This window comes from Vicia villosa, linkage group LG3 (genome assembly GCF_029867415.1).
Source record: "Vicia villosa cultivar HV-30 ecotype Madison, WI linkage group LG3, Vvil1.0, whole genome shotgun sequence".
In the NCBI taxonomy this organism is placed as follows: domain Eukaryota; kingdom Viridiplantae; phylum Streptophyta; class Magnoliopsida; order Fabales; family Fabaceae; genus Vicia; species Vicia villosa.
Genome location: NC_081182.1, coordinates 25734104 through 25745579, shown reverse-complemented (window position 1 = coordinate 25745579; position 11476 = coordinate 25734104). Strand labels below are relative to the sequence as shown.

At 26.5% G+C, this 11476-nt stretch overlaps 2 protein-coding genes and 1 non-coding gene across 3 annotated transcripts; 1 reads left to right on the top strand and 2 right to left on the bottom strand.

The window, feature by feature from the left end:
• Window positions 1-480: 480 nt before the first annotated feature.
• TRNAD-GUC (transfer RNA aspartic acid (anticodon GUC)) lies at window positions 481-552 on the bottom strand. Its single transcript has one exon. It is a non-coding gene; the product is annotated as a tRNA-Asp (tRNA).
• A 104-nt stretch (window positions 553-656) lies between these two features.
• LOC131655209 (NAD(P)H-quinone oxidoreductase subunit U, chloroplastic-like) lies at window positions 657-1745 on the top strand. Its single transcript, XM_058925102.1, has 4 exons — window positions 657-992; window positions 1090-1241; window positions 1318-1458; window positions 1546-1745. The coding sequence occupies exons 1-4, from the start codon at window positions 746-748 to the stop codon at window positions 1639-1641; spliced, it is 636 nt and encodes a 211-aa protein (XP_058781085.1). The 5' UTR covers window positions 657-745; the 3' UTR covers window positions 1642-1745.
• An 81-nt stretch (window positions 1746-1826) lies between these two features.
• LOC131655208 (uncharacterized) lies at window positions 1827-3327 on the bottom strand. Its single transcript, XM_058925101.1, has 2 exons — window positions 2915-3327; window positions 1827-2803 (listed from the first exon to the last, which is right to left on the bottom strand). The coding sequence occupies exons 1-2, from the start codon at window positions 3241-3243 to the stop codon at window positions 2320-2322; spliced, it is 813 nt and encodes a 270-aa protein (XP_058781084.1). The 5' UTR covers window positions 3244-3327; the 3' UTR covers window positions 1827-2319.
• Window positions 3328-11476: the final 8149 nt, after the last annotated feature.

The following is an 11476-nucleotide window of genomic DNA, read 5'->3' as shown; positions in this document are numbered from 1 at the left end:
TCAATCTATCTAAATATATTTGATAATAGTGTTAATTTTATATTTTATCATTTGTGATCTATTTTTATGATTTAATATAGTTATTTTTTGAAAAATATGAAGTAAATTAAGAAGGTTTGAATTTAATAGAAAACAAAAAATGATTTAAACTAAAAAATAGTTAACAATTAGTATTTTAATAATTGAAATAAAAATTAATTATGAATATATTTTGGTATAAATGAATTATTAAGAGAGTGTACTGTAAATATATAATTGTGACATTAGAGTAATAATAATTGTAATTTCCTGTTTGAAAAAAAACAAGAGCAGCCCAAATAATGAGAGAGAGCCCACGATCCAGAAAGAAAAAGCAAAAGAGCTAACAGTTAAACGACGTCGTGTTTAGGAATGAATTCAAAAACGGAATGAATTCAAAAACGGAAAAAAAACGCTAAACGACGTCGTTTTGACGCAAAACACAAATAAAATGAAAAAATTCGCCGTTGCCGGGGATCGAACCCGGGTCACCCGCGTGACAGGCGGGAATACTTACCACTATACTACAACGACTCAGTTGTTTATTTTTTGTATCGTTTGTTATTAATATATTTTATGCAAACCATCATCATCAAGATAACACTTTTGTGGCTCTGGCTAAGTTCCCTTACATTATCTCATTCTCATCCGTCTGTTTATTGTTTCATTTCATACTGTTTGTTACCTTCAAAATAATCTCCAATTAATGAATACTCACTAGCTAGCAATGGCCTTGTCCCCCTCTACATCATTATGCATTCTCCCAACTAACCCAATCACTCCAACACCCAAATTCAGATTCTCAACTAACCTTGTTTTTACTGTGAATTTGCCAAGGAAATTATCCATTAGAAGCTCTGGTGAAAGCTCTGCAGGAGCAACAGAGGTAGATTCAGAGGATTCCATTGAGCTTCCAAAAGAATCGTCATCTTTAATTTCTACTCTCAATGTAGAAAGAGCTCTCCGTGGTATACGTAAGTTTTCAATGTGTATGTTAATTAATAATATTGTTATTATAATTTATAGTCCTAAAACAGCATCGAATTGATGAAGATATGGTTTAGAATGCAGCAATAACAGACGCAGATCATTATGGTAGACTTGGATTACCAAGAGGATGTCCTTATGACATGGTGCCAGTTGCGTATAACAACAAGGTTCAAGAATTGGAGAGTCAAGATTTAGAGAAAGACATACTCAACAAGAAATTGGAGCTTCTCAGAGTCAGTAGTTGAATATCTTTGTATTTGCATTATTTGTTACATGATGCGATGATTTGATTAACTTTTGTTTGTATAGGAATCATACACCATCATGTCAACACCAGAAGAAAGAAGAATGTATGACTGGAGTTTGGCCAGAGAAGGTAACACAGAAAAATTCATTTGGCCATATGAGGTTGATATCCTAGGGATTGAAAAAGGAGAGCCTCCAGCACAGGTACAATTGATTTTGAATGAATGAACTATGTAACATTGATTTAAGTTAAATGATAAATTATGACAATATTTTCACTTTTCATGGCAGGAACCTGAGGATGTTGGACCAACCAGACTGGTTGGATACTTCCTTGTGGGATGGATAGTGCTAGCATTTGTGTTATCAATTGGACTAAACTTATAGAAACAATTCTATGTATATTATGCACAACCTATGAAATTTTTATCCCCAAAAAACATGATGTAATGTAATGGAAAAATGTTTCAATTGAATGAAACTCTAGTTTCTATATTAAACAATGCTAGTAGTAGAATCTGAACATTCATCACCAACAATAGATTAATTCAATTATATATGGCAAAATCATGTTATCATTTGATGTACAAAACATAATCTAAAACGAATTAATCAAATATAAGTAGTTGAAATTTAAAGAAAGAATTACATCTCCCTAAAAATACTTTTGTACTTCCGACACTTGAAATTGAAAGCGTCTGATTTAAGAGGGATAGCGATCTTACAATTTTCTTTGTTGCTTCCCTATAGCACAACTCTCCTCTGATTTACTACAATTCAAAACTACGCACGTGTTTGGTTCTGCGCTGGACTCCAAACTCGCATCTAAACATTAGCCAAGATTTCACAAAAGCCACAATACCAAACTTCTATATAGAAATGGAAATTCTTTTGTAATCGTTAGTAAACACGGAAAATTCGCTGCAAAACCAAACATACACTACTAAATAGTACTCAAGTTATCACTACTAGATCATTGAAAAAACTTTTGAGGAATCCAAATGGCAACTCAATAAGTGTTGTTAAAAGTAACTGAATCAAATGCAAAGAAAAACACAATAATCTTCAATTTTGATGAGTGCTCTCAGAAACAAAAAAGAATTTTCGACCAGTAATTTTCTCTATGCTTGAAACAATGGAAGACTCTCTTCGTTTAGCAAGATCTCTCTCACGTGCTTTCACAATAGCTTCTCTTTCATACAACTCATTCTCTTCTCGCCTCCAATTTTCTTCCCTCTCTATTCGTTTTCTCTCCATTCTATCAATCACCTCCAACAATCTATTCTGAAGAGCCTCTTGATGATTCACCACACGCTTCACCAGCCTCTTGAGAAACGAATTCATCATACTCAATTCTTCCTTCACTACTTTCCTCTTCCTCATCTTCTTCCTTGTACTTTCCCGTTCTTCTCCATTCCGGCCAAGTTTGTTTTTGTACACTGCTTCAAGCTCGTCGAAGTTGTTGTCCAAAACCAAACATGTCTCGTTTTGGTTTTCATTATGTTGTTTTTCTGTTGCATCATATTGCACTGTGTTGTTGAATGCTTTCCTGAAAATATAAAACATACCATACAAACACAAATATTAGTAAAGGGGAGTGGTGCATAGTTTATTGTCCGTTTGTCTGCTATTTCTGTATAAATGTATAAATGTGAATTACCAAAAAGATACTCTAGCTGTGGATCCTTCCTCGCATTCGATGTAACGGTTTACAATAGTCTCACCCAAAGAATATGTTTCTTGTTGTTCTTGTTGTTGTGGTGGTTGTGGTTGATATTTATGTTGATAAAAATGTTGAAATTGTTGTCGGTGATGTGGAGAGTGTGAATGATGATAGTGTTGGAGAATAGGGTGATGAATGTGGTTTGGTGTTAAGGTAAGTTGAGGTGTGGAGAGAATGGAGGAGTGAGAATTATCAATGGTGAGTTGTTGTTGTTGATGATGGTAAAGGGTATTATTGGGAATTTCATTTTCATAGTAAGGCTGCATAAGCAATGTTATGATAAAGGAGGCAGGAAAGAATGGGAATACTAAATAAAACCTTTGCAGAGGGAATGAACTAGTGGACTAAAAGTGTTGAGTTGGATGGAACTTGGGTTCTATATAGTGTCTTGTTTTTTTTTAAAAGGAGTATCAAAACATTTTTATTTTAATAGTATTTTTGCTTTAAAAAAAAACCATTTTACTATTTCATTTTGTTACATCCAGTGGGGAGTTCAAATTATGTCATGTATCTTTGTAAAATAACTACTAGTACAACTTTAATTATGTGAAATGACTCAAAGTTGTAGAAAAACTAGTGAATCCACAAACTTATGATGAGTTGAGTAATCGATTTATAGCTCTGAAGTGTAATTCCTTTTTGTTTCTAACAACTATACTAAAAGAAAATTTCTCTTTCCATTATGAAATTTTTAACTCTTGTAACTAAGTGTGAAGTTGGTGTTTTTTAAATTACATAAGAAACATAAATATAAAATAAAACAAAAAGATAAAAGGATAAAAATGTGATGATAATTTGTTTAATAGTCATAACATCTTGGATGTTAGAATTTAGTCTTGTTCCACTAATAGTATGTGATTATTTCCGTTGTTTTGTTGTATGTAGCGTCCTAAATTCGGCTTGATCTTTTTTCTTCCACAACATTTTTGGTTTTCTTTGTTTTTACATTCATTTCCTCTTTACTACATGTCTTCCTACTTATCGTTGATGTAATTAGATGTGATATAAACATAGAATATGAATTAAATTTCAAATTGTAAAGTTCTCGTATATTTGGATGAGTCTAACATTCTCACGACCCTTATGAAACTCTGTCAAATTCAAAAAGATTTGATTGTCTCGTATTTGAATGTTTTGTGTTTGTGTGACCTTTATCCAATTAAGAGGAATGTCGCACACCCTAAATTTGACGACTTGTGATTCCCGACCAACATTTTGCTACTTTCTTTGACTATAAAGTTCTTTTGTGGTGGAAAAATTGTTATATTTTTAAGAAGAGACTCTTTGTATTTTTAGTTGTATTCATTACTTCTATACCAACATATTTCTATTTATTTTACATTACTTTTTACAATCTACAATACTATCATGAAAAAATTTGTGCAAACAAAATCAAGTATTAACAAGTTTAATGTCATAAGTGGGATAAGGTTTGGTTGTTGTTGTATCAACTTTTTTTAATTTTGTAATTTTTCAAAAGAATTGTATATTTAGAGATGAAGGTAGCATTTTTGTGTGTAAATAAATTAACTTTTATGTTGCATTATTTGTTAGTTTGACCATAGAGGTTTGCACAAGAATAATATCTTTATTGTGTCAAAAAATAAAATAAAAAGTCATGGTAAATCTTACCTCAACTTCGAATGGAAAAAATTATTGTAATCTTTCTGGGATGAATTATTCTAATAGATATTCTTATCTTTTTAATTTATTATTATCACTTAGTTTGATCTATGTAGTTGATCTTCATTTAGTGAGATAAAGTTTGATTGGTGGTGTTGTTGTAAAGTAAAATTAAGTAAAATATAACAATAAAATTATATTAAAAAAATATGTAAATAACTTGTTTAATTGAATGTGCATCCAAAAGATATGTACAAATGTAGTATTTAGAGACAAATAATAGTCTTATTAACCAACATAAAATAAATTTTTTTAAAATTGACAATATATAAAAAAAATTTAATCAGTAATAATTTGTTTTTATATAAATATTATTTTTGTTTTAGAATTATAGTCAAAAATATTTAAAGTAAAGTTGTTGTATTATTATTCAATATTTTGATCAGTAACTTCGTGTTTCCGTTATTATTCAATATTTTGATCAGTAATTTCATGTCTATGTTATTATTAAATATTTTGATCAGTAACTTCATGTTCCCGTAAATATTCAATATTTTGATCAGTAATTTCATGTTCTGGTTAATATTAAATATTTTGATCAGTAATTTAATATTTCTGTTAATATTCAATATTATTGTAATTTGTCTCCGATGAATTATTCTAATAGATATTCTTATCTTTTCAATTTATTATTATCACTTAGTTTGATCTATGTAGTTGATCTCCATTTAGTGAGATAAAGCTCGATTGGTGGTGTTGTTGTAAAGTAAAATTAAGTAAAATAAAACAATAAAATTATATTAAAAAAATATGTAAATAACTTGTTTAATTGAATGTGCATCCAAAAGATATGTACAAATGTAGTATTTAGAGACAAATAATAGTCATATTATTAACCAACACAAATGTGTTCTACAAACTTAGAATTGTTTGGCTATTTACACGAGTATTGTGTGTTTCTTTTTTAGTGAAAACTAGTGGGATACTCGTGCGTTCGCACGGGTACCGGTATGATACGTGTATTTGTTTATAAAATATAATTAAAATAAAATAAATTTTTTTAAAATTGACAATATATAAAAATATTTGAATCAGTAATAATTTGATTTTATATAAATATTATTTTTGTGTTAGAATTATTATCAAAAATATTTAAAGTAAAGTTGTTGTATTATTATTCAATATTTTGATCAGTAACTTCGTGTTCCCGTTATTATTCAATATTTTGATCAGTAATTTCATGTCTATGTTATTATTAAATATTTTGATCAGTAACTTCATGTTCCCATTAATATTCAATATTTTGATTAGTAACTTCATGTTCTCGTTAATATTCAATATTTTGATCAGTAATTTAATATTTCTGTTAATATTCAATATTTTGATGAGTAATTTCATGTTCCCGTTAATATCCAATATTTTTATTAGTAACTTTATGTTCTCGTTAATATTCAATAGTTTGATCAATAACGTCAAGTTCCCGATAATATTCAACCGTTTAATTAGTAACTTAATGTTCTTGTTAATATTCAATAGTTTTATCAATAACTTCATGACTTAGGAATATTGGAACAATAGTTTAGTATGGTTACCCGTGCGTTCACACGGTACTGGTGTGTTACCCGTGCACTCGCACAGGTATTGGTGTGTTATGCACATTTGTTTTCAAAGATATAATAAAAAATGAAATAAATTAGTATAAAGCAACACATTTTTCTCGTGTTTGGATTAATACATTATTTTTACTTTGGTTTTCTTTAATTGTACAAAAAAATATAATAACCTGTGCGTTCGCACGGATTTTGGTATGATTACCCGTGCTGTGTTACTCGTGCGTTCACATGGATATTTGTGTTACACATATTTGTGATTAAAGATATAATAAAGAAATGAAAAAAGACAAAATTGTGTAACCAAAATAATTTATTATTTTTAAAAGAGATAATAAATTGGTTTCTATAATTTCTTTCCTATATAAATACTATTTGAATTAACAATATAATTATTCATTTATATAAAAAAATTGTTTTGGAATTATTTATAAAATGTTTTGGAATTATTTAAATCTATAGTAAATTTATTTCCGTTATTATTCAATATTTAAATTAATAGTTTAATATCAATATTATATCGTGTACTATATCAGTCCCCGTTTGTTTGCACGGATACTTGAGTGATACGCACGATTTTGTTTTTGAAATATGATAAACATTTAAATAAGAAAAAAAATTGTTTTACCAATTTTTTTTATTAATTTTAAAATAAAAATTTATTTTAATTTATGTATTCATTATACATGTAATTCCAACTATTAAATTAAAATTTCTATAGAAAACTTAAATCAGTTTTAAAATTTCTATTAGATTAAAACTTAAATTAAAAAGTCATAGTTTTATAAGGATCCAATATTATTCTTTTCTAGAAAACACATTGTAAAGGATTCCAGTATACAATAAGAGTCCTTTAAATTATATTTATCGTATACAAAAATGAATTGTGAATTAAACAGTTACAGATCAAAAAAGTCAATTAAATTATATTCATCGTATACAAAATAAATAAGTTAGAGTCGTTACGAATTGAAGACTAATAAAATGATGAGTAATATTATCCAAAAAAAATAATGAACAATAAATTAAAATGTTACTGATTGAATGAGTCAATTAATTTATATTGATGGTGATTTTAAATTTGATATTATGTATTTACATATTACATGTGCTCAACTTTATAAATAATAAATTTACAATAAATTAATATAAATGAATGATTTTGAATTTGTGATTTTTTTAAATACATGTACAATATAAATAAATTCAAATGTAAAAACATAATCAATATAATTTTGTTTATGAATATTTTTATTTATTTTATAATATATATTTACTTCTTATTATGCTCACCTTTAGTAAAAATAATGAGGTTGCATTTTAAAAAGTCTTTTTTCTAAATTTTATTTAAGATTGAAGTGTTAAAAATCTATTTAAATTTAAATTAATAAATTGAATTTTGAATAAATTAGTATTTGGGATAAATTAGTAAATGAATATGACTTATCAAATATTTATTCAATAAAAAAATTAAATAGTTGGTATCTATTTTTAAAAGAAAAAATTACCTAAGCAAAAAAAATTATTATTTTTAAAAGAGATAATGAATTGGTATCTATTTTTTTTGTAGTATGTAAAAATATTTAAATCAAACAATATATTTTTCTCTTATATAAATATTATTTTTATTTTGACATTATTAATAAAAATATTTAGGTGAATAAATAGATTTTTATATTAAGATAAAACAAACTTTATTAAAAATTTTAATAAATATATTTTTACTGGTTATCTATTAAAACTACAAGAAAACATCAAATTTTAACATTTTAAATATATAGATTGGATTATTTATAAGAAAAATGTGAATAAACATAAATATTTTAAATGGATGTGAATATTTTTATTGGTCAATTTAAAATAATTTGGTATCAGTAGCACATATTTATTAAATCATTATTTCGATGGCACATAGACTTCAAAAAGTAACATTTTTTTCATATTTAAATCAATAATAAACATCACCTTCTATTTTTCTCTTATTTTGATCATTATTATGTTTTTGTCGTACATGTAAGATATTGTAATTTTTTTTCCGTATATATAAGTTATTGTAATATATATTTACTTTATTTATTTTAAATATTTTGAAAAATCACTTTTATAAATATTTATCAATTTTAGACTTTAATCTAGTAATAATAATAATTTTATAAATATTTATCAATTTTAGACTTTAATCTAGTAATAATAATAATTTTATAAATATTTATCAATTTTAAACTTTAATCTAGTAATAATAATAATTTTATAAATAGTATTCTTAACAATTGAAACAGAAAATTATATTTTATGTTTCTCTTCTTTATAATTTAAATTACTTGAATAATAACACATAAGCAATGTCTTTTTTCCTTTGTTAATTTTTCTTATTTTCACTTTTCATCTTTCTGATTTGGATGACCTCTTTGTGATATAATGGATTCAATTTGATTTATTTTTGTTCTACTCAATCACATTAAATGTGTGACTTATCAAAGTTTAGAACAAAATTAATAGATAGGACTAAGGACTCTTTGAAATGTGTGACTTATCAAAGTTTAGAACAAAACTAACAGATACGACTGAGGACTCTTTGTGTGACTTATCAAACTTTGGAACAAAATTAACGGTAATGAAGAAAGAATACACATATATCAAATTTAATCAGAAAACCCTTGTCAAAATTTGAAACAAAAAAGAATACAAATAATATTGATGTCAAATTTAATAAAACTCTTATCAAAATTTGAAACAAAATTAATCTGCAATGAGGAAAGAATACATATATTGATGATGTAAAATTTAATCTGAAAACCCAAAAGGCAGAGAACAGCTGTGTGACTGACAGTATGTTGATTAAGATCGGCCAACAATATTACTTCACCCAGCTACTGCAAATTTATTTAGACCAAAAGCTAATTAAATTATTTCAAAATGTAAGTATAGTCTAATGCTAAATGCATATAAAATTACAAAATATACCAAAATCAAACAGTATGCTACCAAATAAATAGATTCACAATCGGTGTCGTAAATTACATTTTTGTCTATGAAGATCATCTTAAAGTGTTTTTGTTGTTGGACACAACCGTCCATTTATGATGCAACCACCTTTAATAGCTCCTTGCTGTCAGCCACCTTAGATTTTCTCCTAAGATCTGACCGTGTAGAAGCGGTGGGAGTGCGAATAATAAATCCTCCATGTTTCAGAGGACAGGTTGATGAACATGAGAAAAAATTTAAAGTATTCAAGGGTATAATAGGTATAAATAACTGACGCTTAAAAGATGGAACGATTTTAGAGTAATGAATGTTATAAATGTTTTAGTAGATGGAATATGGAATAAAAGATGTAACGATTTTAAAGTAATGGATGTTGAAACTATTTTGGCCGATGGAATGTGGAATATAATGGGTTATGTGAAACTGCCAACCTTGATGTTGGTAACTGTAGTAGAAAATGTAAAAGAGGTGGAATGGAAAAAATTTGGAAAATCATTAAGGAGAGTTTTAAGGCAGCCACGTGGCTTATTGTGGAAAAGGTAAAATTACTTTTCTTATATGATAGATATATGGCGCCCATATTTGGCCCTATCATCTTTCCTTCCTTCGCGTTATTTTTTGTTTCTTCTATCCATATATGCACACACTTTTGTGAATGTGCCTTTGTATCAACGATCACTTTGAGTAGTGGCCTAGTAAGCTTAAATCGTGAATAAAATGTTAAATTAACAAGTTTTATCGTACTTTGATTAAATCTAACACTCTCATAATTCTTGTGAAATTTTCTAAAGTTGAAAAATATTTGATTATCTCGTATTCAATTGTTCAATCCTTGCATTACCATTATTCGACTAATAGAACTTCAACTATTAATTTATACTACTTCCATTTTCTTTTATAAAAGAGAATGGAGAGAATGTTATTTTTTTCGCTTTTAACTAATATTTTATTTAATTTTAGTGTTAACACAAACTCTTTTTACTTTGAACTAATAAGAGACTCCACGTTTGCACTGGTCACAAAATGTCGTAATAAATAATAAATAAATATAATATAGTGATGATTAAAAAATATATAAAAGATATATAAATTATGAAGAAATAATATTTTTAATTATTATTGTCATATAAATATTAATTTAATTTAGACGGTAGTAGTGTTTTGTGAAATATATAGAAAAACTATGTTAATTGAATTGAATATATAATAAATATATAAGATAAGTGAGTAACTTTATTTGATTTAGGAACGTGTATAATATTATTTTGGCCAAATTTTACTCATTCTCATCTCTACGCCTCTCTTATTATAAGCACTTCCATAATTTTTTTCATATATTTTAAATAAAAAGATCAACAAATTTGATAGATTTATTTTTCAAAAATATCATTTATATATTAATATTTGCAAATTTTAATTTACACATTCTTAATATCAAAATAAAATATAACATGAAATATTATGCTTCAGACATGTCTGTTTTGCTTGCATATTTTGTAGGACATATGTTTGATGGTTAAGAGATTCTCGCCGACATAACTTAAACCTCGTTTACACTTTTATTCAAGTGGGTCGATTAATTTATTCATCTTTTTTCTCATTAATATTTAATTTATAATAAAATATATTAAATAAAATTTATCACTGCAAATAAATAGTATAAATTAAAAATAAAAACTATTTAATGTTATATTAAATAAATGATTCGTGCAATGCAAATGAATGGTATAAATTCAAATAAATTCAAATAATTTCTTTTATTTGATTTTATACTTTGTCGGCTTAAAACTCTATGTTACGAATTTAAACTAATAAAAAAATAAATTAATTAAATAGAAAAACCAAATAACTAACCTATGTTTTGGTTATAGTAAATTTAGATAGGTCAATCAATTGAAATAATATTAGAGGTAATTAATTATTATTTTTTATAACAATTTAAACTCAAAAAAAAATCTTATTTAAAAATTAAAAAATAAATAAAAATTAAAGTAATGTAGTTATTATATGTATCATTATCCACAAATATTTTGGGCTCACACTCCATATTGTGTATGTCCACCTATTTTTTTTGGACGCACACATTAATGGGGTGAGTATTTTTTTTTTCAAGTTTTAGGGTCTGTTTGGTTCAAATAAGAGGGAGGGGAGGGGAGGGATTTTTTGTAATTATATATATGTTTGGTTCAAACGAGGGGAGGGAAGGGGAGGGAAAGGATTTCGTTTAAAAATATGTTTGGTTCACGAGGGGAGGGGAGGGATTTTAATAATAATTTACAAT

Coding starts and splice junctions, on each gene's coding strand:
- LOC131655209 (XM_058925102.1), top strand. CDS start 746: ATGGCCTTGTCCCCCTCTACATCATTATGCATTCTCCCAACTAACCCA. Junction 993..1,089: donor AAGAGCTCTCCGTGGTATAC/GTAAGTTTTCAA, acceptor TTTAGAATGCAG/CAATAACAGACGCAGATCAT. Junction 1,459..1,545: donor AAGGAGAGCCTCCAGCACAG/GTACAATTGATT, acceptor TTTTCATGGCAG/GAACCTGAGGATGTTGGACC.
- LOC131655208 (XM_058925101.1), bottom strand. CDS start 3,243: ATGCAGCCTTACTATGAAAATGAAATTCCCAATAATACCCTTTACCAT. Junction 2,804..2,914: donor ACAGCTAGAGTATCTTTTTG/GTAATTCACATT, acceptor TTATATTTTCAG/GAAAGCATTCAACAACACAG.